The 27,484-nt window shown below is 41.4% G+C and overlaps 2 protein-coding genes across 2 annotated transcripts in view; one reads left to right on the top strand and one right to left on the bottom strand.

Annotated features, from left to right (window-relative positions):
- Positions 1–1,830: 1,830 nt before the first annotated feature.
- Positions 1,831–8,407, top strand: RFK (riboflavin kinase). The gene is made up of 4 exons (XM_007182285.2): positions 1,831–2,264; positions 3,194–3,345; positions 5,242–5,344; positions 6,464–8,407. The coding sequence occupies exons 1-4, from the start codon at positions 2,183–2,185 to the stop codon at positions 6,592–6,594; spliced, it is 468 nt and encodes a 155-aa protein (XP_007182347.1). The 5' UTR covers positions 1,831–2,182; the 3' UTR covers positions 6,595–8,407.
- A 9,994-nt stretch (positions 8,408–18,401) lies between these two features.
- Positions 18,402–27,484, bottom strand: part of PCSK5 (proprotein convertase subtilisin/kexin type 5) — a 475,211-nt gene continuing 466,128 nt past the window's right edge. The window contains exon 38 of the mRNA XM_057548453.1: positions 18,402–18,442. Within this exon, the coding sequence (XP_057404436.1) occupies positions 18,435–18,442 (8 nt within the window). The 3' untranslated portion in view covers positions 18,402–18,434. The remainder of the gene's footprint in view (positions 18,443–27,484) is intronic.

The raw sequence follows: 27,484 nt of genomic DNA, 5'->3' as shown, positions 1-27,484 counted from the left end.
GGCCAGGCAATTTGTTAAGTGCAGTAGATACAATATCTCACTCAAACCCCACAAAATTATTGGTGTGCCCATTTAGTTAATCAGGACACAGATTCAGACAGGGTACTTTGCCCAAGATCACCCAGCAATTAAATGAGGCAAGGCCTGCAATCAAACCCTGGCTTATCTAGCTCTAGCACCTGTGCACTTAACCATTAGCTATACAAAATGCCTTTTATTGAGGACTGCTCCCTCTAGCAGCTTTCCAAGCACTTTGTCAGGACTTCACTGGCCTATTTATAGCATAGAATGCTATGCTATCAGGCTTCCCAATAGGTCTCCCCCACTAAGCTGAGTCTCCTGAGGGCCAAGACTTTGTCTTAGACACCTTTGTTCCCCCAGCACCTTGCATTGTGCTTGGCGCATGCTGGGCTCGTTAATTCATTCTTTCTGCAGATACTTTCTCGGAGAGTTTGCTATAAGCCAGGCGCTATACTAGTATTAGGGAAATAACACAGTCTTACCAACAAAGACCCTGCCAACTAAAAAATTACCCACAACCTAAAAGTTGAGAGTTATGTTTTATTCAGCAGGAATTTTTAGGACTTCAAGCCTGGGAGGCAGCATCTCAAGTAACCCTGAGAGAACAGCTCCGAGGAGGCAAGGGGGGAAGCCAGGTTATATAGAAGTTTTACAACAAAGGGCAGGTAGTCCAAACGTCAAAAGATTATTGTTAATTAAAGAAAACCAGGTATCCCAAGTTAAGGAATTTAGTATCTTTCTATGTATGGGAAGATGCAAGAGTCTGGGCTCATTGAAATCATTCCTTTGATGTGCACCTGAGGTATCTGGGGCCAGTATCCTGTGTTTTCACATCCTGAGTTTCCTCAGGGCTCACCAGCTCATACTGGAGGGCTACATCGCTAATGACTGTGACATCCTTTGTTTACCGATATGACTGGAAATATTCCATTTCTCAAGTTGCCCTTTGGTACCAATAGAGAGAGAACATAATTTGAACACTGGGTAAGCACTATCAGAGTTAAGGTAAAAGGATAATGACTGCAAAGGCTGGATAGAATTTCACACACATTTGTAGAGAAAGGCAAAAGAGAAGAATTAAAACTTCTTTCTCAAAAAAAAAAAAAAAATCTTCTTTCTCAAGAACAAGACAAGAGGATATATCTTGTGATTGACCCTGGAACTATTTCCCGAGGTAATGTTCACAGTTCCAAGGGTCAGAAGGCCCACGAATTTGCATTGCAGTAGAGATCAAGTCTTACATCAAGTTTATTAAGTTCTCAGGGAGACCGTAAGATAGAGGGAGGGTAGGCAGCCGCTTCCCTGCTCAAAAAAATTGCATCACTGTAACCTTCCACTAGTCACTGGGATTGCAGCGTTACAGACCAGGACCCGCTCCCCTGGTGCTTACATACTGATACAACTTCAGACCATGGTCAAGTGGTCTGGGGGAGAGGAGGTCCACTTCCCGTAGCTAGTCGTGAAAAGCTTCTATGAAGAGGTGGAATTTTGGAGGTTTAATAAATCTTTAAAAAGCGAATGAGTGATGAATGACGAGCAACCTAGCAGTTGTCAAGGAGCTAAAGAACGTCTCTCCTCGGCATCAGGATCACAATGAAAAGGAAAAAGGGGAAAGAAACACTTCGGAGTGTCTGAGAATGAGGACAGTGCTTTCACAGGCCCCAGGCTGAAAAACGTGTCGCCGCCTCGGTTCCCACCGCCCGGGAAGAAAGAGATACCAAGGAAAGGAGAACCGACACCTCCCAGGCTACGGCTGGGGGCGGGGGTTACGGCTGGGGGCGGGGCTACGTTGGGGCGGGGCTACGGAAGCCGTACGAGCGCCGGGCCGCTCGGCCTGGGCAGAGTGCGTAGGCCCGTGGCGCTCAGTGGGCTGGGGGGTCCTTCCAAGCCGGCCCGCCCTCACTCCGCTCCCCGCCCACAGCCGCACTTCCGCGGTCGCGGGCGTTCCAGAACCCAGGCGTCTGAGTCGCTAGGCGCCTTCTGTTCGGTCAGTGGCGTGAGCGTCTCGCCGTGGTGTGTCGTCCGCGCCGCTCGGCCAGTTGTACGCCTGTGCGCTCGCCCGTGTCCCCCGGCTGGTCCGGGGCGTCCGGGCACCGCCTCGACGGCGGCTCCGCCGGACGCGCGGACTGGACCGCAGCCCGCACCCCGAGCGGACGGCGTCATGAGGCACCTGCCGTACTTCTGCCGCGGCCAGGTGGTGCGGGGCTTCGGTCGCGGCTCCAAGCAGCTGGGCATCCCTACAGGTGAGCGCGGGAGGGCGCGGAGTCCCCCACCCACGCTGGGCCGGGTCACCTGAGAGTGGGGACGTCAGCCGGGGGGCTCCGGGCCGGGTGGTGGGGCTACGGGCAGAGGTGACGTTCCCGTTCTCTCCGCTCCCGTTTTGTTGAGGCTGAGGACCTTTGGTCGGACTGATGGAGCGCGTCCTTGCCCGTGGCTCCGAGCTCACCGGCTTGGGGGGTGGCGAGGGCAGGAAGCCGGAGCTGAGTTTCGGGAGCCCTCTTTCCCGCCTCCCTATCCAGCCGTGATAAACCCGCCAAACGTGGCGCCCGTCTTTCTCTTTAGAAAATGTAATGTGGGCCAGATAGGCTAAATTTTCAAGCCAGCTGTAAGGTTTTCGTTCTTTAAATACGTTAGTAGGTTGTGTCCAAATGATGATACAGGCAGTTGAATGAGAACCAGGTATCTTTTTTGGTCTGCATTAGTTTTAGTAGTCAGGACCTGAAGGTATGCTTAATTTTTCCTTAAAAATACATTCCAGGGCTGCACCTAGACCTATTAAAGCAGTCTTTGAGCTTGGGACCTAGGCAAGTATATTTCGAAAATAGAAATCTTTTCAAGAGATGCTGAAGCTCCTTAAGAAGGACCAGGGCTAAAAAAACCCCCAGCTGTTCATGTACCTGTTTTCTTCTACTGTGAGAGTTTACGTTTTTTGGTACACTTACTATAACCTGGTAACTTATACATATATAATCTGGTACCTTTTCCCCTAAACCAATCCGTATGAAGAGGAGAAAGAAATCCTAGCCAGAGTATGAAATGATGGGATTAATAATTGTAGTTAGAGTACTAGGAGGCTTGTTGAGGGTAATGATTTAGACTAGCCTTACATGTGAATTTTCTAAATATTGAATATGAAACTCTAAATTTTAATGTATTTTCTTCTGTTGTTTAGCTAACTTTCCTGAACAAGTAGTAGATAATCTTCCAACTGATGTATCCACTGGCATATATTATGGTTGGGCCAGTGTTGGAAGTGGAGACGTCCATAAGATGGTGGTGAGCATAGGATGGAACCCATACTACAAGAATACAAAAAAGTCCATGGTAAGAATTAAGAATTGTATTTCACTCTGTAAACAGAGAATGGGACGATGATTTAGAGTAATACACAGATAGAACTCATCAGTGGTGATCACAACATAATCCAAATATTTGGAGAATTTACTTGACAGGTTTAAAAGTGAAGAGTTTAGTTACTATTTGAATGGAATAACTTTTCCATCCTTTTCACTTTCAAGATTATTTGTGTCTTTGGATCTAAAGTGAGTCTCTTATAAAGGGGGTATAGTTGGATCTTGTGTTTTTGAACCATTCTGCTAATCTCTGCCTTTTGATTGGAGAGTTTAATCCATTTACATTTGAAGTAATTACTGATAAGGAGAGACTTCTGATGTTTTGCTATTTGTTTTTTGTATGCTTTATAGCTTTTTTGTCAGTTCCTCCATTACTGCCTTTTTTGTTTAGTTGACTTTTTTTTGTAGTGACACATTTTGATCCCTTTCTTATTTCCTTTTGTGTATTTTCTATAGTTATTTTCTTTGTGGTTACCATGGGGACTGCATTTAACATCCTAAAGTTATAAAAATCTATTTTGAATTTATGTGAACTTAATAGTATACCAAAACTCACAAATTACATCATTGTGTACCCAATAACATAGATTAATAAATTTTTATGCATTTATCTTTTAAATCATGGAGAAAATAGAAAGTGGAATCACAAACCAAAACTACAATAATTAATTTTTATAACTGCCCATGTGTTTACCTTTATTAGAAATAAAAGTGAAATAAAGTTGAGTTCACCAGTTAATGTAGGTCATTTACTCTTTAATTATTTGGTCACCCTGTTAAGGTAGAACTGCTTACGCCGTGGATGGTGCTTTCTGATAAAATTGCAAGGTGATGCTTTTTTTCCTCTTTTTTAAACCCCTTTGAGGGTATACGTAATTCTTCTGTTCTTATGAACAGAAGACCTACACAGCTTAAGTGCTTAATCTGCTAGATGTGGCTGGATCTTTGGGTCAGCTCAAGTATGTGGCACAAACGGTTATAGTTGATCTAAATTTCATCCTCTTTGAAGAGTTTATAGAAAAGTGCTGGTATAAGCAATAGAAGTGGCCCAGAACTACTTAACATTGTGCTCAGTGTTCCTCTTATTTTTCGGGATTAAGGGTGTGTTGGAATAGATAAAGAAAATAATCGATGAAAGAAGGCAAAATATTTTTCTCTGGAATGAGAGAGGAAATGAAGGGGAGGGGAGGCTATCCCATGACTAATTTTTCCTTATTAGCTACTCAGATAACAGAACTCTTACTGTAGAGTCAGTTAAGGAGTGCCTTGGAGGTCCTTCCATAGTTAGGAGAAACTCAGTTTTCCATTGGTAGGAGGTTCATACTTTTTAGAGTTTTTCTTTTTCCTTTTCTTTGCTGATAACAGACATACATTATGTGCCTGTTTAAGTCTTTATCCCTTTTTAAAAAATTGGATTGTCTGTCTTATGACTTAAAGAAGTTCTTAATATATTCTGGATCCAATTCTTTTGTTGGAACTATGTATGACAAATGTCTTCTTCCACTGTGTTGCCTTTTTTTTTTTTTTAATTCGCTTAATGGACTGGTATCTTTTGAAGAAGAGTTTCTTTGCTCATTCCCTCTGCTGTATTTGCTCAGTTTTTTCACCTTGATAAGACTCCTTAATTACTTTGGTGCATGTTAGCTTTTTCTAAAAACAGCAAATCACACCAGATTTGTGGGATAGCATCTACCTTACTCAGTTATAATGGTACAAGGTCAAGAACAGGAGTAATAGAAGAATTCAGGAAATACTGCACTTAGATTTTAACCTGTCTTTAAAATTTTAAGGAGGGTTGATTGTTTCATTTAAATTACCTCACCATAAAGATAAAGATAAATTCAATTTTAACATCTCTTGACTGTAGGAAACTCATATCATGCATACTTTCAAAGAGGACTTCTATGGGGAAATTCTCAACGTGGCCATTGTCGGCTACCTCAGACCAGAAAAGAACTTTGATTCTTTAGGTAAGTTCTTATTTAGATCTTCTTAAATATTACTGCAGCTACTTCTGCTGCTTCTCCTAATAGTAATCATGGCCAGACAGATAACATTTGAGCATTTAATATGCCAGGCACTGCTTTAAGAGCCTTACATGAATCAACTCACTTTATCCCCACAACACCCACATGAGGAATTATTTTGCCGATTTTGCAGATGAGGAAATTGGCACAGAGAAGTTAAGTAATTTGCCCGGGGTAGCATAGTAAGTGATGGAGCCTAGATTCAAACCCAGCAGGCTGGCTCTCTCTCCAACAGTATGAAGTTAATGAAATCTTTATTTCCTTTTCATATTTTAAGGAACAAGTAAGAGTTAATACTGTGATGAATAATGGATGCTTAGCGGTAGTTGAAGTGTAAGAAGCAGTAAATCGGAACATTTAAAACAAATGTCAGGGGCTTCCCTGGTGGCGCAGTGGTTGAGAATCCGCCTGCCAATGCAGGGGACATGGGTTCGAGCCCTGGTCTGGGAGGATCCCACATGCCGCAGAGCGGCTGGGCCCGTGAGCCACAATTACTGAGCCTGCGCGTCTGGAGCCTGTGCTCTGCAACAAGAGAGGCCGCAATAGTGAGAGGCCTGCGCACCGCGATGAAGAGTGGCCCCCGCTTGCCACAACTAGAGAAAGCCCTCGCACAGAAACGAAGACCCAACACAGCCATAAATAAATAAAAATTAAAAAAAAAAAAAAAAAAAAAGAAAAACATGCCTTTAAAAAAAAAAAAAAAAAAAACAAATGTCAGGTATCTTAGTGTAGTGTGATAGTTTCAGTTCTAATGTAGAGTTTCTTTTACAAGTGTAAATACTGAAGAGAATTGATAGTATTTGTTTCTTCCATTTAGTATATGCCATGTACCTTTCTGCTAATGCCTTTCTCTAAGTAATTGCAAGAAGATTAGGGACATCTTTTGTGTACTATTGACTTACTTCAGTCTAGAAGAAAGGATGAAACAAATATTATTGGGCATCTACCCTGTGCCAGGAACACTGCCAGCCTATGAGATTTTAGGAGAAGCTGAACAAAGGAGTCGTAAAAAAGCACAGCAGCAGTTTTTCGTTATCTTTACCTGGTATATTCTCTCCACAGAGTCACTTATTTCAGCAATTCAAGGTGACATTGAGGAAGCTAAGAAACGACTAGATTTACCAGAACATTTGAAACTCAAAGAAGACAATTTCTTCCAGGTTCCTAAAAGCAAAGTAATGAATGGCCACTGAAGGAAAAGCATCTTATTTATTCATTCATTGTTTTCTAATATTTTACTGCTCATAACTCTACAGTCTCATCTTGGTTATGTTTTAAAAATCAAACATTTTCCTACAGCTGTGAATTAAACAGTACAATGTAGTTACCATATTATGTTCCAACTGTTCAATTAAACCCATCATGTTACAGTACTAAAAAGGTTCATTTTAAAAATCAAGATTCTTTTTTATGTAATATGTTGATTAAAATGTACTACTAGAAAGGTCTTAAGTGTTTTATAATGGAAATGGAATATATATAAATATGGGTAACAGGCTAGTCACTAGTTTGAGATGAGAACTATAATTCTCATGGTAAAATTCTAGCATGCATGTACCTGTATAGCATGCTCTGCTAATCAGAAGGCTCATAAAAGTAACTATATTAAGCAGAGGTTTGATAGTTTATTACAAACCTAAGGGGAAAAAATCCAGACTTCGTATTTTTGATATTTTGTGCATTTATATATTATTATAGACATGAAGACTTGTGAAATTTCATTTTAGTTAGTCATTTCCTTTAAGGGCTCAAATCATTGTACTGTGTTCCATTTTTGTTACAGCTGCCTCAGTTCTAATTGGTCTAGACTCTCTATTATTTTTTTGTTTTTCTTTTAAAACAGTAAAATGAGTGTTTTTCGAATCTCTAGTTCTCATTTTTGTGTTGTATAACACTTCTCTCTTTTTAAGAGTAGATATTCTTCAACATTTTTCTTAACCTTTGTTTCCTGTAAACAGTTGTCAGTGTCAGTTCTTCCATTTAGAATATCCAACTTTACATTTACAAAATGTAGAGTTTCATCTGCGTCTGTATCTGCCATCCCATCGCTTCACTATATGAACAGTGATTAAGTGCATGTCTCTTGCATTTTAGAAAAAATACCCAAATGTTCATCTGTAGGTTTCCTCAAAGTTTAAACGAACACCTAGCATTTCATTTATATATACCAGTTTCTTAAACAACACAAAATACTTGTTCCCCGCCCCCCCCCCCACCCAGGGAAACTATTTAAGAGCCAACTAAACTATGAAATACAAAGTTATTTGCTTTTAATGTGAGTATATGTTCCTGAGCAAATGCAGACTGTTGTAGTTGTGTGTGCACAATGTAATTTAAGGCTAAAGAGTGCTATCTAGAAGATAATTTTAAAGATAACTCATTATAAAACCATTTTCCCCTAATCTGCATAAATGAGAACTGATTTTAACAAAACTGTTTATATAGTATTTAGAAGAACTAATGTTGGAGAAGGGGGAAGCAGGAATAAATTCCGTTGGATTGTTTTGACTTTTTGGTGTATGAATTTATGGCAAACAATGTAGTATGTGTCTTTTTCATTTCTTCTTTAAAGAAATACTTAGAAAATGTAATTTAATGTTAGAAATCCTGTACTTGAAAGAAGCCCCAATTATCAGTGGTTCTATGAAACAAAGTTAAAAACAAACATGGAAAGTGTAAAAAAGATTTGTGTTTGAGTAGCTTGTGACTGATTGTGTCCTCATTAAGTGTGAAAATTCTTTGATATTGTCACCTTACATTTTGTTAAATAACTGTTGCTTTTGAAAAGCGTATAGTATGTGGTTTAGGAGTTAGTTAATAGTGTCTACATTTTTTTAAGTTATATATATAAAGTATTTATATATTATAAGAAATTGCAGTAGGGCCATTTTCGATTAGTCAGTGCTTTCAGGCCTTGAAGTAAATCTTGACCAAGTGATGTTTCTTCTTTTTTTTGTGTCAGTTTGAATCTTTTGCTTTGTCTATATAAATTTCTGATTTGTTGGTTGATGGTTACTGGTTACTGTAAGGTGTGTTAGAGGCCCTGAATAGTGAGTTACAGGCAGCAGCTACAGGGAGAACCTGGCCAGCAGCAGTGGTTCTGCAAACAGAGGCCTTGCCTTTTCCGTCCTTGTAGGTTAGGTCTGAGTACCCTTCCATAACCCCTGCTCCAAAACAGCATTTTGTAACCCTCATGACTTGTGCCACCAACCCTCTCGCAGTGACTTGGGACTCTTGCCTGTCTCTACTACATGGAGAAGCTCACAGTGGCTCTTTCAACACTTCATCACCAGTGTTGTCAATTATGGAGGCTTAAAGCCTAGCAATTAGGGCTGTAACACGGTTCTGATCAGGGAGATGTAAGCAGAAGTCTACTTGGAGTTTATGAGGACAGTTCTGCTTCCCTGGTGAAAGTGCTAGCCTTTTCCTGTTCTCCTCTTACCTGGAAAATGGATGGAGGCTGATAGAGGAGAACCAATCTGACCTTCTGGGACTGAGCTAGGAAATAAATCTACCCTATAGAAAGAGATGCCATCATAAGCAAGAGTTAGCAGAAACAGAAAATAAGCTCTACAAAGATGACAGATATGGGGATTATCAGATAGAGAACTTGAAATCACTGTATAATATGTGTAAAGAAATAAGAGTGTCAAAAATGGGAAAGTAACAAGGTTCTATAAAAAATCGGGCAGATTTACGAATTGTCAAAATAGAATTTATATTGATGAAAAAATAATTGAATTTAAAGCTCAGTGGACAGGATAAGTACAGGTTAGACAGTTGGTGAGCTGTGAGTTCTGACAGTCTGTGACTGTGCTCTCATACACCTATTGTCTCTTCACTCCAAATTCGCTTCCCATGCTTTTTGTAATGTGGCTGTGACTTAACACTTCTTTGACAGTTGGCTTCCTTTTGGGTCAAGTCATACATGGACGTTGAGCCCTAGCTTGTGTCAGAGGCAGCTCAGTTCTTGGACTTTGCCCCTGTGCTTACTTTCCCCGTTCCTGAGTGTGTATTTGGGATAGACATACCTGACAAATGACAGAATCCCCACTTCGGTTCCCTGACTGAAACAAGGGCCAAGTAGAAGCCAGAATAGTAAAGCAAGTCAGTGCTACATCTCTGGGGAAATTGCCAAGTGCCATCATTAAAAATACAGAAAGAAAATAAGCCAAAAAAAAAATACAGAAAGATTCAGGGTAAAGGCTCCTAACATCTGTTCAGACTGTACAGAAACTTAATGGATCTTGGGAAATGACTGTATTATCAGCTAATCAGGTGATGACCTCAACTGCAGCTGTTGTCCAGGATATATAAAATGTCTCAACAGATTTCTAAGGATTGGTGTAAGGAACATATCACAACATGATGGAGAAAAATCAGTATTTTTAAAATACAAAAATATCACAATGGAAAGCTATGTTGAAATGAATGATAATACGCAACATGCAAAAATTTATAGGATATAACTAATGCTATCAAGAATTATAGCTTTAAATACATAGAAAAGAAAGATCTAAGCTTTGATCTCAAGCTAGAAAAAGAATAGCAAAAAAGCCAGACAAAAATGAGTACACACTGGGCTTCCCTGGTAGCTCAGTGGTTAAGAATCCGCCTGCCAGTGCAGGGGACACGGGTCTGGGAAGATCCCACGTGACACGGAGCAGCTAAGCCCATGCATCATAACTACTGAGCCTGCGTGCTTAGAGCCCATGCTCTGCAACAAGAGAAGCCACCACAATGAGAAGCCCGTGCACCACAACGAAGAGTAGCCCCCGCTCACTACAACCAGAGAAAAGCCCACGCACAGCAATGAAGACCCAACGCAGCCAAAAATAAATAAAATAAAATAAATTTTAAAAAAATGAGTACACACTGTGATTCTATATAAATTGTAAGAACAGACAAAACTATAGCAAAAATGGTCAGAGTGGTTCTTGAGGACAGGGGTGACAGGAGGATTATGAAGGCTGTTGGGTGCTTCCGTCTCACTGTCCTGTTTCTAGATCTGGGTGATGGTTGCATAATGTGCTCGCTTGTGAAAATTCATCAAGCTTTATACCTACTTGTACACATTCAAATAAGGCAAATGATGTTCTGTATAGCTTGACTGTGAATGTCATTTACACAGTCAAGAATTACAGCACTGAATTTTTATGAAGCAAAATTTATTGGAGGGATTAGGAGGAGGGAAGTGTGCAGGGGCAGTGATGGGAAGAGTTTGGGAAAGAAATGCTCATCTTCCGTTAGTGGGAAATGAATAGGTAGATACCTAACCTGAAAACATAGGAAGCAGCAGTATAAGCATCTCCCTTAGAGATAGGGAGAAAACACATTAAATAACTCAAAGGGTTGAAATTGCTTGCTTCTAAGGAATGGGAAATGGGATGTGATGGGAGCAAACAAATTAATATTTCTTTTACTTACTATGTCTTGTTAAATAATTTGATTCCTTAAACTATGTGCAGGTATATCCTGATGAAAATAAAAATTAGCCTTTAGAAAGTTAATTATGTATTTGGAGGGTGTTAAAAAGTTGTGAAACTTAGGACAAGCTTTTTGTTTTTTAATAAATTTATTTATTTATTTATTTATGGCTGCGTTGGGTCTTCATTGCTGTGCACGGGCTTTCTCTAGTTGGGGTGAGCAGGGGCTACTCTTCGTGGTGGTGTGAGGGCTTCTCATTGCAGTGGCTTCTCATGTTACGTAGCATGGGCTCTAGACACGCAGGCTTCAGTAGTTGTGGCTCACGGGCTCAGTAGTTGTGGCACACGGGCTTAGTTGCTCCACGGCATGTGGGATCTTCCCGGACCAGGGCTTGCACCTATGTCCCCTGCATTGGCAGGCGGATTCTTAACCAATGTGCCACCAGGAAAGTCCCAGGATAAACATTTTTAAACAATGTATTATATTTTCAAATTACATGCTCAGTATGTTTTTCTTCAATTTACAAACACCTTTTTGAATAAAGTACCTCTAAATTCAGTGAGTTCAACTAGTAATCTGGAAAAAGTAATGCACACATTATAAAGCATGCTGTTCAATAGAACTTTCTGCTATCGTGATAATGTTCCATTTCTTCACTCTCCAATAATTACTTTAAATAGCCACATGTGCCTAGTGACTATTGTATTAGACAATCCAACTATAGAAGATCCAAAAAAAAAAAAAAAAGGAAATACAGGGGAAATAATATATTTACTGTGCTTTTTTTCAGATTAACAATTGGACCAATTGCTTTAATTTTGAGGTACTTTATCTGAAAACGCGTGGACCACATTTCATGAAAATAGAGCTAACATATAGTTCAAATTGTTTCTCAGCTTCGTGGATGCTGTGCATATGATACTCTTTTCTTCTACTTAGTTTGCTCTTTTTCTAATTTCTCATTTATTTTCAGCCATTATTTCCTTTATAAGCATTTAAAGTCTAAAGCTCACCCCACCACACCCCCACTACAGGTTTACCTGCCGGCATGTGGAAGCCAGCCCCTTGGAAAGGGAGTGAGCTGTCTGGCATTTGGCATCTCTGCTCAGCTCTCCTGATCACGGTCCTGTACACAGTCACCTTCCCTTAGAGCTCTCAATGGACTGCATTCTTAAGTTAGGTTGAAGGGCATTTAACAGAAGGGAGATGGATATATTTGAATGGCATTCATGAATATATGAATTCGTATACCAACCGACAATAGTCTCTCTTTTTTTAAAAAAAATATTTATTTATTTATTTTGGCTGCACTGGGTCTTAGTTTCGGCATGTGGACTTCTTAGTTGCAGCATGCATGCAGGATCTAGCTCCCCGACGAGGTATCGAACCCGGGCCCCCTGCATTGGCAGCGTGGAGTCTTACCCACTGGACCACAAGGGAAGTCCCCACAACAGTCTCTTTATAGCAGCCTCCCACAAACTCCAGTGTCTCATATGTTTGTAATCGCCTTAAGCTCTTTCACCTAGAGTGTAAACTTCTGGAAGCCTTGAACTGTATTTTAATTCCTCCAGCACCTATGTATAGAAAGTGCTCTGTATATAATTGTGCATTAATTAGAAAAAAATATATCTTGGGTATTGGGACCTTAATACAGCAACAGAATTAGAGAAAGCTTCACTGGGGACCCAGCTTGTGGGCCAAATAATTTTTAAACCTGGCTCTGCCTTCCTTAGCTCCATTTTATTCTCCGAGGCAAAATCTATGCCATGGATTAAGCCTCGAGGGCTGAGTTTTGTTATCTATTAAGGGCTCGTTACAGTCATTATGATAGATATTAACTTATATTTTTCTCACAAAAAAATTGTGACTTCCTGAATGTTTTATTTCTAATCCTTCATGAACTGATACTTAAAAAAATACAATAAAAATTACTAGAAAAATAGTCACACGCTTGGATGTCTTGACAATGTCAAAATGCTGTAAGGGATTCTAAATACTGTCAATTTCAGTAAGAGACAGTTCATAGGCCAGTAGCAGTCACAGACCACACTTCGAGCTTTCCCTGTCAGCCAGAGCAGGTTGACAAACTTTTGTAAAGGGCCAGACAGAAAATTCTTAAGGCTTTGCCATATCGCAAAAGCAACCATGGACAATATGTAAATGAATGGGCATGGCTATGTTTCAAATTTTTATTTAGTAAGGCAGGAGGTTGGATTTGGCCCATAGGCCCACAGTTTGCCAACTCCTGAGTGAAAAGAGCTCTTTTTTTCAATCTTTATTAGCACATAGAGAAATAGTAACCTTCTTTTTTCCAATTGCTATGCAGGTTTTATGTAATTCATGTGCACACAATTTTGAAGCACAGGTGTTGACACTGAAGGAAGATAGTTATGGGTTTAAAGTGGTATTGGTATCTTCAAATCTGGAGTGTCCTGGTGAATTTTAAATGTTTACTCTTCTAGTTGTGAGGAGTAGGTGATCACAACATGCCAACACTGGATAGGAACTAAATTTTTTGTCCCCCCCAAATTGATATGTTGAAGTCCTAACACCCAATATATTAGCAGGTGGAGCCTTTGGGAGGTAATTAGGTCATGAGAGTGGAGCCGTCATCAGTGGGATTAGTGCCCTTATAAAAGGACCCCAGCGAGCTCTCTCACTTTCTTTCCACTACTTGAGGGTATAATGAGAAGCTGGCAGTCTTGCAACCTGGAAGAGGGCTCTCATCAGAACTGGACCATGCTGGCTCCGTGATCTCAGACTTCCAGCCTCCAGAACTGTGAGAAATAAATTTCTGTTGTTTCTAAGTCATGCAATCTATGGTATTTTTTTTTATAGCAGCCTGAACAGACTAATACAGGAACCCTGATGTGAAATAAAGTAGGTGACCCCTTCCTTCCCTCTCCTCTTCTCCCTTTCCCTCTCTTTCATGCTCCCCCCCACCCCCCACCCCCGTCTTCCCCCCTCTATTCTCTTTTCTCGCTCTCTAATGGAAACAGGTGTGAGCAGTTGAACTGGGAGTGAAGAAGATACAAAGGCATCATCTATAAATGTTTGTAATATTTCTCTTTGGAACTAGATATGAAATGCCTCCAGGGTACTGGTCTTAATAGAATTTCTTAAGGTCACTGCTGTAAACCAACACTAGTTCCCTGGGTTACCCTGGACAATGGGGTGAGCAGAGCTGCTGAGGGGTATGTAGGAAAGGGGTGGTTGCCAGTGCCTGTATAGTTGAGAGTCTTGAGTGCTCACTACTGCTGTGTATAGTGGAGCCTCATTTTAGGAAGGGGTTAGGTTGTAAAGCCAGCAAGCATGGCCAAAAGGCAGATACAGAAGTCAAAAAGACCCATGAAACTTTTTTTTTTTTTTTGGCTGTTTGCCATACGAGATCTTAGTTCCCCTACCAGGGATCCAACCCACGCCCCCTGCAGTGGAAGCGCAGGGTCTTAACCACTGGACCGCCAGGGAAATCCCAGAAAACTTCTTACCTTTAAATTGTTAAAACCTGGGTCTTTTGTAACTCAAACCTAAGATTCAATTCTTCTGTGTCTCTTTGCATTTTGGCCATGGCCTCCTTATTCTGGGAGAGTAGGGGCCTTGGTTGAATTTGAACAAGCAAGGATAACTGAGCAAATAAAATAATCTTACTTTTCTCTCTCATGCTCTTGTCCAACGAACCTATATGGCTGAATTTTCTTAAGTTGAACACAACTGCACTGTATCATCTTTTGTATTTCCCATAGCAGACCTAAGCCTCATAGTTACCATTTCAGCTGGGAATCTGTTTGCAAGTAACAAATGGTTTCTGGCTGATTTAGGCTAGAAAGGAATTTACTGGAAGAATGATGGGTTGCTCAGGGGATAGATGGGAAAGCTGGCAACTGGGTGAGAAAAGGGGAACTCTGAGCAAAGGGGACCTCGAACCAGAGCCAGAATGACTGCACAGAGCTAGTTCATCGAGGGCAGTGCCACTGCTGCTGAGTAGGGAGGCCCCAAATTCCCATCAAACTCCAGCAGAACCATGTCCTTCACACTGCTGGCTGGCCCTGTTGCCCTGGAAATGAATCTTTATATGATTAGCTCTGATTGGCCAAGCTTTGGTCACATGCCCATGTGTTAGCTGCAAGAGGGGCTGAGTACCTGGCTATTTCAGCTTCTTTGAGAGAAGCTTTTCTATCAAAGTTCATGCAGTGGGAAATAAATTCCCTAAACATAAGGAAGGGGTTCTGAAACTGGGCATTAAAAAAAAGAAAAAAAAAAAGAAGAAGACAAATATCCACTACCATTACCTAATTCTGAAGGAAATTATGATCTTCTGAGTATACGCTATCCAGCCACTCCAAAAAGCATTCCTTATATTAAGTTAGAATGTTCCAGAGAGACTGATAGAACCTTTGGTTTTCTTTTACTGAAGGAAGAAAAAGTGATGCATAGTATCCCCCTTTTTATCTTGATTTGCTGGAAGCTCAGGGCTAATGTTCAATCACAGTAGCTATAATCATCTAGAACCCTGATTTTCAAAATGTTCTCCAAACTGCTGTAGAGCCTCACAGAAGTGCCATGGGCAATGGGCAGCCAAGAGGACCTCTGCCCCTTCACACCCTCCTTACTTTAAGGCAGCACTCTTAACTGTCTGGTGAAGACTACGTTTGATTAAAGGCCTCTACTGCTAAGAAATACTTAAATTTCTGCTTGGATTGATTAACCTACTTATGTCCTCCTCCTTCAGGGTTCACGTCCTCTATTTCCATGTCAACAATTTCATTTGTATACATAAAAGACTTGCACTGCAAGCACTTTTCTGGAAGCAGATGGATATAAATCCTAGAAGAGTCATTCCCTCTGGGGCTTCGAGAGGATTCTGGGGTGTGGGTTCCGCTTGGCTCCATGTAAACAAATACCTGCTTCTAACTATTTATGAGTCACTCATGGGAATTCCAGGTTAATCTCAGGGTCCTTTTAGGCCTCTCTGAGCCTTCAAAATATTTTCTACTGTTGCCCAGGGAGTTGCTTTGCTTACAGATTTGCTTGTATTTCAAATGAATTAAAGGCTCCCCATCCACAACTGTATTTCTGTCAAATGAAGTGTTTTGTTTTGTTTGCAAATCTATCTCCTGAACCTGACAAGCCGTAATACTATAATATTCTGAGATTTCTACCATATTTCAAAAGCAGGATTTTCCCTGGCTCTTCGCCTGACCAGCTAGACCTGTTCTCTGCTGTTTCCTATTGATTTAGTTTGAGTACTTTTCTGAAGATTTAGAGGACGGAAGGAAGTGTTATCTTGGATTCTCTGCCCCTTTTGAAAGTATTTTCTTCATGCCTTTTTAGACAGTCTTGCAAAGGAATAGGTAATATGAAATATCACCAAAACAGCTTAACTACACGAAGGAGATCATGTTCTTTGTAAGAATACAATATTAAAAGTCAAGTACAGATAACTAGGTACACATTGAACACATTCAAAAGAAGAATATGTCCCCATGTTTCACTATAGAGATTCAAGATGGGAGTGATTACGTTCTCTCCATTTCATCTATTGAATACTTCCCCGTGGTAAATTTTAGTGGTCATACCAGTAGGAGATTCAATGTGCCTTTATTCACATCACTTCATTGCTCCTCACAAGAAGTCTGAGACATCCTGCTAGATGTTATTGTAACTACACTTCAGATGAAGAAACCGAAAGTCAAAGGTAAACTCGGACTTGAACTGTGTTGGCAGAAAATTTCAGAGCTGAGTGTGGAATCCAGGTCTTCACCCGTTACAGGAGGGAAACAATCTTAGTAGACTCAGGCTTAGCCTCCCAGCCCTGGAGGAGTTGTGTATATGGGACCCTGGGAGCTATGGATGGTGGCGTAGTGAGTGAGGACAATCCCCAGGCCCACCGATTAGCAGCTTTTGCAGGACATGGCAGCTTACCCTTTGCTTGGCTCTTGCCTCTACTAGCTGGAGTGTTTTAGGCACAGGATAGAGTTAGCAAAGCTGAGATCAAACTTTTAGTTGAGGTAGTAAAAAGGCAGAAAGTTCATAAACATATAAGTCTTAATCAGCTTGGCATGCTGTGGACAGGAACAAGGTCTCTGAGTCTGGAGGAACTGAGAAATGCCAAGGATCCAGTTCACAGACTGGACCAGGAGAGTCAACTAATGTCAGGGGAGGGTGCCTAGGATTAGGGCCTAAGGCCCTGGCAAGCTCCTTGGGCCACTTGTTGTGATTCCATTGACATCCATCTCTTGCTACCTGTAAAGTCCCATCATAAATGGACCCTCCACGGCAAGCTCACGTTCCCCAGTAATCCCTAAACTCTGATTGCTTATTCCAGACTCCAAGCCTTTGCTTATTCTCTTCCCTTTCCCTCCACTTACCTGTAGCCCATCCATCTGTAAAATGATGTGAACATGAGGCCTTTCTTTTCTTCATACTTTTGGAAGAGCCTGCCAAGGGGAAAAATCTCTGTAAAAGATGATGCAAAATCCCCCATATTCCAATATTAAATCCTAGGAAATCCAGGTCATGCTAAGAGAATGTGAAACTGTTCTGCCCACCACACCCCTCTGCTTATAGGGGAGTGGAGTTGAAGAGAGAGGAGGGAGAGATCCTTTGGAGATAAATAGCAGTGTACTCTGTCTGTATCCCCTTCAAGTGTATCCAACAGAGAGCTTGTGTGCCCTTAGTTGGGAGGTGGGACATAAGAATTGTATGAGAAGCCGTAGCTGGATTGGCCTTAGACAACAGAGCAGAGAGAAGGTGGCACTGTCATCCTCAGAGGGGAGAGGGAAAGGGGCAAAGGTGCATGCTTCCCATGGACAAGAAATGCAGATATGGCCAGAGCCAAATCTGAAAGAGACTCCACCCAAGATGGCAGGCTGGAGCGGTGACATAGCACAGAAGATGGGCAGAGGAAGGGTTTCCAGAAATTCAGGGTCTAAGGGGCCTAAAGGGGGCTTGGATGCACCAGAGTCATTGCAATTTAATTGCCCCAGTAGAGAAAATTCAGAGAATCGGCTTTAAGCACAGCAAGCCCAGGGTCAGCCAGGTAAGCCTGATTTTTTTCCCTAACCCAGAGTTTTTTAAGCTATGCATTATGAAATCAAATTAATGGATGATAGTAAGCTTCAAAAAAAAATTACTAAATTAGAATATGATGGAAAAAATGTAATGAAACTTTTCCTTCAGTTTTATAGAGGTGTTGGTATAAATTTTGTTTTTTAAATTGTGGATCACAGTCAAAAGAAGTTCGAAAGCCCCTGTTTTAAAATTTATTTATTTATTTATTTAGGCTGTGTTGGGTCTTCGTTTCTGTGCGAGGGCTTTCTCTAGTTGCGTCAAGCGGGGGCCACTCTTCATGGGCCACTCTTCATCGCGGTGAGCGGGCCTCTCTCACTATCGCGGCCTCTCTTGTTGGGAGCACAGGCTCCAGACGCGCAGGCTCAGTAGCTGTGGCTCGCGGGCCTAGTTGCTCCGCGGCATGTGGGATCTTCCCAGACCAGGGCTCAAACCCGTGTCCCCTGCATTGGCAGGCAGATTCTTAACCACTGCGCCACCAGGGAAGCCCGAAAGCCCCTGTTTTAATTTGCTCTTCTTGTGCTTGGTTCTGGAAGGATTAGGCAGCTGTAGTTTGGGAGATTAGAAACAAGGTCTGTGGAGTCAGTTTCTGTGCAGATTTGGGCAAGTTATTTTATACCTTTCTTTGGCTTAGAGTCTTACCTGTAAAACAAGGATCATAATAGTTATCAGGTTGTTAAAAGGATTAAATACGTTGATCCATGCGAAGTGGTTCTCATAGTATTTGAAAAACGGTATGTATTGATACTTGATAAATGCTAATTATTGCTGTAAAGTGGTTATTTCATCCCCTGGCCAAAGATAACATTGTAACTGTAAGGACACAGCAAACTTCCCCAGATGCAGAGAGTCTAGTGCTGTTCAGCTGAAGACAACCATTTCTATGGGCAAAGAGGCGTTCCACAAATATTTACGGAGCAATTACTGCGTGTTAGCCCTCTGTAGCACATTAAGGATACAAAGTAGAATAAGATAACAAGGAACATACAGTCTCCCAAAGAACTTCCAATTTATTTGACTTGATCTCCATCAACCCCATGAGGTACCTGGTATATTTTCGGTCCATAGTAAATATGTGTTGAACACATTTCTATGTCAGGGATCATGAACTGTCTACCTCACCCAGATGCAGTAAATAAGGGAGCATCACTTCCCTTCATTTTTTTCCAGTACCTTCAAGATGTGGAGGGAAGAACAGCAGCACAGGGGACTTTTCTGCAGATGCCGCAAATCTACACTTGATTCTTGATGAATTTGTATCCTCTGTTGTCTATTTTACTGTGTTTGTTGAAAAACAGTTTTCAGGAAAGGAATAAGAAAGGAAACAGATGGCGCCAAATGGCAGAGAAGAACTTTACAGATTTCATCCCTCTTTGCTGCTCAGAGCAGCTGACAAGCCAGCAGGAAAATACGAGCAGGGAGGTGGTGTAGCCTCCTGAATCATCCATGTGGTCCCCTCCCTCCATTCCAAAACTCCCAGTCCTTCAGCCATGTAAACAGAGCTCTGATGTCACAACCCAAGGAAGGTCAGGCTGGGTGAGTATGTCCAGCCCTTCTTCCCGCCCCTTCTGCCCTTTAGAGCAGGGCAAAGACGTCCACGCAGGTTACACATAAAGTTAACAAATTGACAGGGTGGTTTGTTTTCCTTTTTAGCCCAGAGGCAGTAGAAACTAGAGAAGGGAAAAAAAGAGAGGCTGATTTGGGAGAACATAAAGCCCTCCCCACCTGTTGCCTTGGAGGGCGTATACAGCTGCACATAGGTGGGGACCCAATCAGAATGTGTGTGTGTCTTTTCTAAAAAGGTTAAGAACTACCCTTAAAAATGGCAACAGTAAAGATTATGCTTTAATTGTTGTGCAATTTACAAGTTTACAACTACAAAGCACAGCCCCTGACATCATCTTCAATGACTTGGCCAGTGTCTCAGAGAGCTTAGATGGAAATGAAGATATCCTGACTTGAAGACCAGTTGTCTTTCAATTAAGCTTTTTATTCTTTTCTTTTTCTTTTTTTTTGGCTATGCCACCCGTTGCTTGTGGGATCTTAATTCCCCAACCAGGGGTCAAACTCGCGCCCCCTGCATTGGAAGGACAGAGTCTTAACCACTGGACTACCAGGGAAGTCCCTAAGTTTTTTATTCTGAAAAGAAATTCTTCCTCTTCCATATCTTGACATCTTCTTCAGTGTTTTCCTTATATCTACATGTTTTGCAGATCTTAAAGAGCTTCTTATTCCTTTTCCCCAAAGCTACCTACCACCTTTTGTATCTAAATACTTTGACCCATTTGCGGGTGGAGGTAGATGCAATAGTGGATGCATTTTGCAAGCCACACGTTGTTCTGAATATACTGAAGTCATGTTTAGCTTCATGGCTGTGCTCTCTGGGCAGTCACACAGGGCCTGATTCTTGGAAGGGCCCAAGGCTTAGTTTCAATGCTCTGCTGCCACCACCTTGAAATTCTTTTATAATTTTTATGCTGGGCTCCACAAATTATGTAGCTGCCTCTGACTGACCCAATTAGTTTTCTGAGAAACCACACCCAGATGGTTGGCCTGAGAATATTGTTTGCTTTCTCCCAGTTTCCACAGTATAAGTGGCTTGCCTTCTTAGGATGGACTACAGGTGAATGGGGAAATAACATTGGTGTAACACCTTAGGGTTTACCATAGACTTTCACATGCATTATCTCCTTTAATCCTCACAAGCAAATGTTAGGAGGCAAGTCTATTTAAGGCCAACAGAAATCCACCTACAAGGGATGAAATTGATTTGACAGGCAAACAGCAAACAGCTCTTTAAAAGTGAAAATCAACAGAAAAACAGGACAGAGAAATTATCCAGATGTTATACAGCTGTGCTGCAAAGGAAGTTACAAAGGCAGTAAAGGACTCAGCATGGAGTTTGGCCAAAGGGATCATGGGGAATAAAACTTCCAATTCCAGGCCAAGAGAGAGGGAGAGAGAAGAGACATTGTTCTTGGATAATCCTAGAGCAAGAGTCACAAAGATCCCTCACGATCCCTTTATAGCCCAGGGATAAGTATCACAAAGTCCGGCTGAAAACTCCTTTGTCGAGGATTCTATCTTTGCCCAGTCACTTCTTGATTAGCAATTTGATGAGGTTTCTGTGTTCCTTTGTTCCAGGAACAGATCAATACTGAAAATACTGCTCAAGCCACCTTTATAAGGCTGCCGGCCTGAGACTGTCTGGAACCCAGACCAAGTGCCATCTTTTGGCAATCTTGCAGCACCCAGACTGTGGTTTGTACTTGCTTCCACCTAGTTGTCTGACTTGCTGATCTCCTGCCTCTGCCCGTCCTGTTTCACAGCTCCCTTTCCAATCTGACGTCTGAAATCCAGGCCGCTGCTGCTTGGCCGAGTGGAGAAGCACGACACCTATATCATGGTCCTCAGCTCAGCCATTTAAGGCCAAAGGAGGCAAAGGGGGCCTCCCTGAGTTTGCACCTCGACAGTGCAGATGGGCCCGCTTTCCTGACTCTCTTCTCAGGCCATGTTCCAATCCTGTATCCTAAGGAATTTTGTATATGGATTCAAAGTGAAAGGGACCTAGAGAAGGACTGGGTTGCTGTCATCCTTCCTTTTCCAATGTTCTCATCACACCGCTAAGATCACCCGGAGCTTTGGAGCCAAAGCCTTAACATTTGAGTTTTTCAAGACTTGGGAAGAGAGGGGGGCTTTACTGTAGAAGCATGGATTCTTTTGGACAGTCAAGGTATAAATAGGATTTCTATTAAGAAACTTCTGCTGGCGGTGGGGGGGGGGGACTGTAGTTGCTTTTTAGAGAGTGGAAAGCTGTGGGGAGAGAAACAGTTTTCCTTAGAGGTCAAGCACTTGGTCAGTTATGGAATATATGGCCCTTTAACCAAAACATATCACTTCAGTGAAGAATGAGTTTTATTTTCTCCTGGTTTTGGAGGAAATCACTGTTCAGGTTTCTGAAAAAACAATCTTCTGTTTTTCTCTGTCTGTTGAGAAATCAAGTAAGAAAAGCCAGTTTAATGATCTGGTTACTTAAAGCCACTCATTCAAGCGTATTTGCTTTGATGAGAAGAAGCCTTGTTAACAAGTGCTGAGTGGGTGTGTCTTTGCGTCCAGATTAAGTGTAAAGGGTGAGTTCAGTCTACTTGTCTCTCCGTCAGTCTCACTTCACAAATCCTTTCAAGATACAGGTTCATGGGAGGGAAGACTATTAAGAAGCTTTCACTGCTGCTAAAACAATATGGGAGGAAGTGGTGGGCGGCGGGGGGGGGGTGGGGGTGGGGGTGGGGGATGGGTAGCTCGCGCCTTTAGAGCTCCTTCTTTATACCCAGCGCATTGCGTATGTGATCTCATTTGTTCTCATAGAAACCTTGGGAAGTCTGGAGTTCAAGTTTCCTACACATAGTAGAGAATCAGAGAAGTTTAGTAACTTGCTGAAGATTCTACACAAGAAAGGGTCAGGACTGAAATTTCATCTCAGGAATCATTAACCCTTAAATTCATGATATTTCTGTCATGCCAAACCATCTTTATAAAACTGAATACAGGAATGGTGAATCTAATCAGGGCATCACCCACCAAGATTTTTTTTAAAAAGAGTTTTATACTTAGGGATAGTTTGTGAATGGACAGAATGATATGTAACTATTGAAACTGAAGGGAGGCCCTAGTTTGTCAAGCTGGCACTTGAGCCAATGTCTTTTGACGTTTGTGGAACTTTCCCATTTCTTAGGTTCATTGGTGACTTGAGAAACAAGAACACAAGAAGGGGGAAATGATGCAGGGAGAGAAGGTAGGGTCCACCTAAGACACTGGCTGCTTGCTATACGTTTGCCTTCCCTCTACTAACTTCAGGGGGCCCAGGTTGGCTGGAGGACTAATATTCTTTATTACTTACAGCTGAAATTGACCTGTGATTTCAAGTTTATGTGAAAAGTGCTTGTCGTTTTACAGGCCATAGGAAAGTCGAGATAGAGACTTACTGTCCGCTGTTACTGAGCTCTGCAGATCCTTTTATTCTCCTAAATATTTCCCTCAACATTTCTCCCCCAAAAGGTATGTCGATGCATCGATTTGTTTTGTCTCACGGTCTCTGTGTTCCAATGGTTTTATTGGTTTTTTTTTCCCTCGAATTATTGCACTGCTTGCATTCTCCCTCATTTTGTAGTTATTTGTACACATATTTGTTTTTCCACCTCAGTATTAAGCTCTTCGGGGGCAGATAATGTTGTTTATCTCTGCTTTTTACAGTTCGGCTTGCATAATCCACATAGATTTTTAATTTCAGAAGTACACATGAAATGGTAATATACATAAACTTTTATATCTTATTATATGTAACTATTGTAGCGTACTTTGTATAGTCTTTGTAAACTTACTTTTAGAGTGTTGTAGTTTTAAATTATAAACAACAATGATTTTTTTTTTTAATGCTTTGGTTCTGTTTATAATATTTCCTAGCAAGGAATTGTTGAATTCAGCTAGAGCACACATTGAAACGACTCGACATATTTTGCTAAACTGATTTCCAAAAGAGTTTTATTGGTTATAGTATCCTAAAATAACCCCTCAAGATTTCTCACTCTAATCCCCAGGACCTTGAATATGATGAGATATCATGCCTGTGATTGTTACACTATAGCCAAAGGGAGATTCTCCAGGTGGGCCTAATGGAATCACAAGAATCACAGCAACCTTTTAAATGCCAAGTTTTCTCCAGCTGGTAGCAAGAGGGACCATCAGAAAGATTCAGAGCATGAGAAGGATTCAGTGCATGGATGTTGACTTTGAAGGAGGGCGCTGGGGGAGGGCATGCACCCGACCAGAGAGTGGCCTCTAGGAGCTGAGTGGCCCCGGACTTACACCCAGAAAAGAAAGCAGGAACCTCAGTGCTACAGCCACGTGAAACTGGATTCTGTCAGCAACCTGAATACCTGGGAAAACAATTCTTTTCCAGAACCTCCAGGTAAGAGCCAGCCTGGTTGACACCTTGATTTTGACCGTGTTAGACCCTAAGCAGAGAACCCAGTCAAGCCTACCTGGACCTCTGACTTATAAAATTATGAGATAATAAATGGATGCTACTTAAGATGCTAAATTGGTGGCAGTTTGTTATGCAGTAATAAAAAATTATTACATTCACTTACCCTATACCAAGTAATACATGAAATTGTCCATGTCACTACAGGTGGCAGTAGATAGAACTCCAGAATTGTGTGCTATAATTAAAAGAGTTAGTGTTCTTAATGTCTTAGTGTGCTAAGACATTATTATTATTATTATTATTATTTAGTTTATTTATTTATTTTTGGCTGCACTGGGACTTTGTTGTTGTGCGCGGGCTTTCTCTAGTTGCGGCGAGCGGTGGCTACTCTTCGTTGCGGTGCGCGGGCTTCTCATTGCGGTGGCTTCTCTTGTTGCGGAGCATGGGCTCCAGGCGTTGTGGTTCACAGGCTCTAGAGCGCAGGCTCAGTAGTTGTGGTGCGTGGGCTTAGTTGCTCCAGGCATGTGGGATCTTCCCGGACCAGGGCTCGAACGCATGTGTCCTGCATTGGCAGGCGAATTCTTAACCACTGCGCCACCAGGGAAGCCCGCTAAGACATTATTGATTAAATTTGTTTTTCTTTGATTGCTGGTGGAAATGAGCATAATAATAATAGTTTTATTATTATTATTATTATTTTGTTGTCTTCTGAGAGCACTGGAGTGGGGGAGCTTGTGGAAAATAAAAGACAGGAAATCTGGATATTTGTTATTGAGAGAAAGAAAACAATCACAGAGGAAAAGCTTCTACCTAAAAAAGAGTGGAAGGGTGGTATGTTGAAGTTGGCTTGTCCCAGCTTATGAAACCCAGCTGTTAATTTGTCAAGAATCTTGTGAAGCAGTTGTTAGACAGCTGTTATTTAAAAATTAGGTTATAAGACTTTCTAGTAAAGAAGTTATATTAAAAACACAAGTAACAAGCAAAACTGATTTTGCCTTTTACGTTTTAATATTAGCTGTGTTCTTGAGGTTATTGATGTCTAATGTATCTGTGTGATAGAAATACTATGTAATGGTTCCCTTTACATTTCTTCCAACTGCACATTAATTGACATCACATTTGAAGCTTGAAATTGGCCACAGTGGGAGTATTTACACCTGGAAACTGGCAAATGTCTTTTCTGAGCCAATGAGATACCACATAAGTGTTTTCTGAGATGTGGGTCAGAGGTAGGGCCTTTTTCCTATTGGATGTGGACCCATGAGAATTCTAAGTCTGGCACTGCAGGCCATCATACTGTCAATGTGAGGGAGACCTCCCGGGAGGATGGAGCCAATATAGCAAAAGACAGGCAAGAGATGGAGAGAAACCCATATGTGATGCCATGGTTTGAGCCCCATTTCCAGCAATACCTGATTTCATCCCCTAGCCCTAGACTTTTTGATTAGGTGAGCTGATAAATTCCTTTTGTATTTAAGCCAGTTTGGGTTGACTTTTCTATCATTTATAACTAAAAGCAGCCTAAAGGATACAGCAGAATTTATAGTTGACCCCTAAATAACACTGAGGGTTAATCTGGATACAGTTTATAGTCGGCCCTCCGGATCTGTGGTTCCTCCGCATCTGGGGATTCAACCAATCAGGTAGTAGTGTGGTATTTACTATTGAAAAATACCTGCTTGTAAGTGGACCTGTGCAATTCAAACCCATATTGTTCAAAGGTCAGCTTATCAGGTCCAGAATCACACTCCTAGCCACCAAAGTGCCTTCACTGAAAACAATAACTTAGAGGAATGATAATCCTCCTGACTTCAGTCTGGTTCTGCTGTTGTATCAGTTATAATTCTCTGTTTTACAAACATATATATATATATATTTTTTTTTAATAATTAATTAATTTATTTATTTTTGGCTGTGTTGGGTCTTCGCCTCTGTGCCAGGGCCTTCTCTAGTTGCGGCGAGTGGGGGCCACTCTTCATCGCGGTGCGCGGACCTCTCACTATCGCAGCCTCTCTTGTTGCGGAGCACAGGCTCCAGATGCGCAGGCTCAGCAATCGTGGCTCACGGGCCCAGTTGCTCCGCGGCATGTGGGATCTTCCCAGACCAGGGCTCGAACCTGTGTCCCCTGCATCGGCAGGTGGATTCTCAACCACTGCACCACCAGGGAAGCCCACAAACATATATTTTTTTCATTTAATAGTTTAATAAGGCTTATATCACTTCCCTTGAAGCCTAGGATCAGTTCTTATCAATGAACACTTTGTTAGAGTGAGAGGCCTTTCTGTCAGGCTATCTAACAGCTATCCTGTCCTACCCTCCTCTTTCTGGATGAGGGAAACCTTTTATTCTGGGTGGCAAAGCCCCAGAAGATTAGTCATGATTGTGCTAAACCCTTCATGATAATCTCATATCCTTTTACCAAATACTTGTTTTCAAGCCTTCCTTACAGCTAAATGTGACCACGGGACCTAGTTCTGACTTCTACTCTTAACTCAGAAGACACCCACATGCAATGATTTTCGTTCCTGTAAATAAATGAATGGCCTTTGTACCATGTAGTGTGTTGGTCACTAGGGCCACAGAAATGAATAAACAGACTTCATCCCTCATATCTTTCTTCACTTTATGACTTTTTTTTTTTTTTGCCTATGTTTGAGAGCAGTGCAAGGTAGACATAGGTGGTTTTAAAAGTGAAACCCTAAAGACATCTTCAAATTCTGATCTCATTTATTCATTATCAGATATTGTTGATGTGTGGTGATCAGTTACATCTAAAGTCTGTGCCAAGCATGCATTGATAGAATTCATATATTTCTTTTTGAAACACAATCTATTTACAGTTCTTACATTTCAGTGTAAAACGCAGGCTACTCTGATGGCATCTGAACTTAATTCTTCAGTTGGGTAGTACACTGAGCAGTTTCTTTTTTCATGAGCTCTGAAGTAGACCTCCTTAACTCTGAACAGACCTTGAAAGCTCTATTCCAATGTTAAATGTATGTATTAAGCACCTAAAGTCTGTATCTTCAGTTTTACTAAATAGCAGTCTTCTATCCCCATTTGATGCTACTTCTGATTCCATATTTGGAAATTCTTAACTTCTTAAAATTTTTTTCTTTTATATGGTAGAATCTCATGAATACTTTTTATCTTTTTAAACTTTATTTTCTCATGAATACTTTTTAATAGGTTGGCTTATCTACAGTTAATTGTGCACAATTACCTAAAATTCTTTCTTTCCTCATTGCCCCTCAACACTATGCCTCTAGGTGAGATTATGCACCCGAACTGCAGGATCCCATAGGTGCTTCCTTGGCATCACCTTCTGATGATTCATTATAGCAAATTCCGTACAGCTAAAACGAATCCCCAAATGAGATCCAGGGATTACTGACAAAGGCCAGGTTCTTTTTTTTAGCTTAGAAGCAGGGTGGTAGAGCACAAGGAAGATGGACTAAAGTCCTAGATTCACATCCCAGTTGGACCACTCACACCCTGACTGATGGCACTTTGAATGTCCTCCCCGAGCCTCCATTTCCTCATTTGTAAAGAGGGATCATGGTCCTATTCTACTGCATTTGTGTAGTAAGGATTAAATGACGTCA

This window comes from Balaenoptera acutorostrata, chromosome 6 (genome assembly GCF_949987535.1).
Source record: "Balaenoptera acutorostrata chromosome 6, mBalAcu1.1, whole genome shotgun sequence".
Taxonomy (NCBI): Eukaryota; Metazoa; Chordata; class Mammalia; order Artiodactyla; family Balaenopteridae; genus Balaenoptera; species Balaenoptera acutorostrata.
Note: the sequence above shows the minus strand (reverse complement) of the source record. Positions and strands in the feature narration are given on the sequence as shown.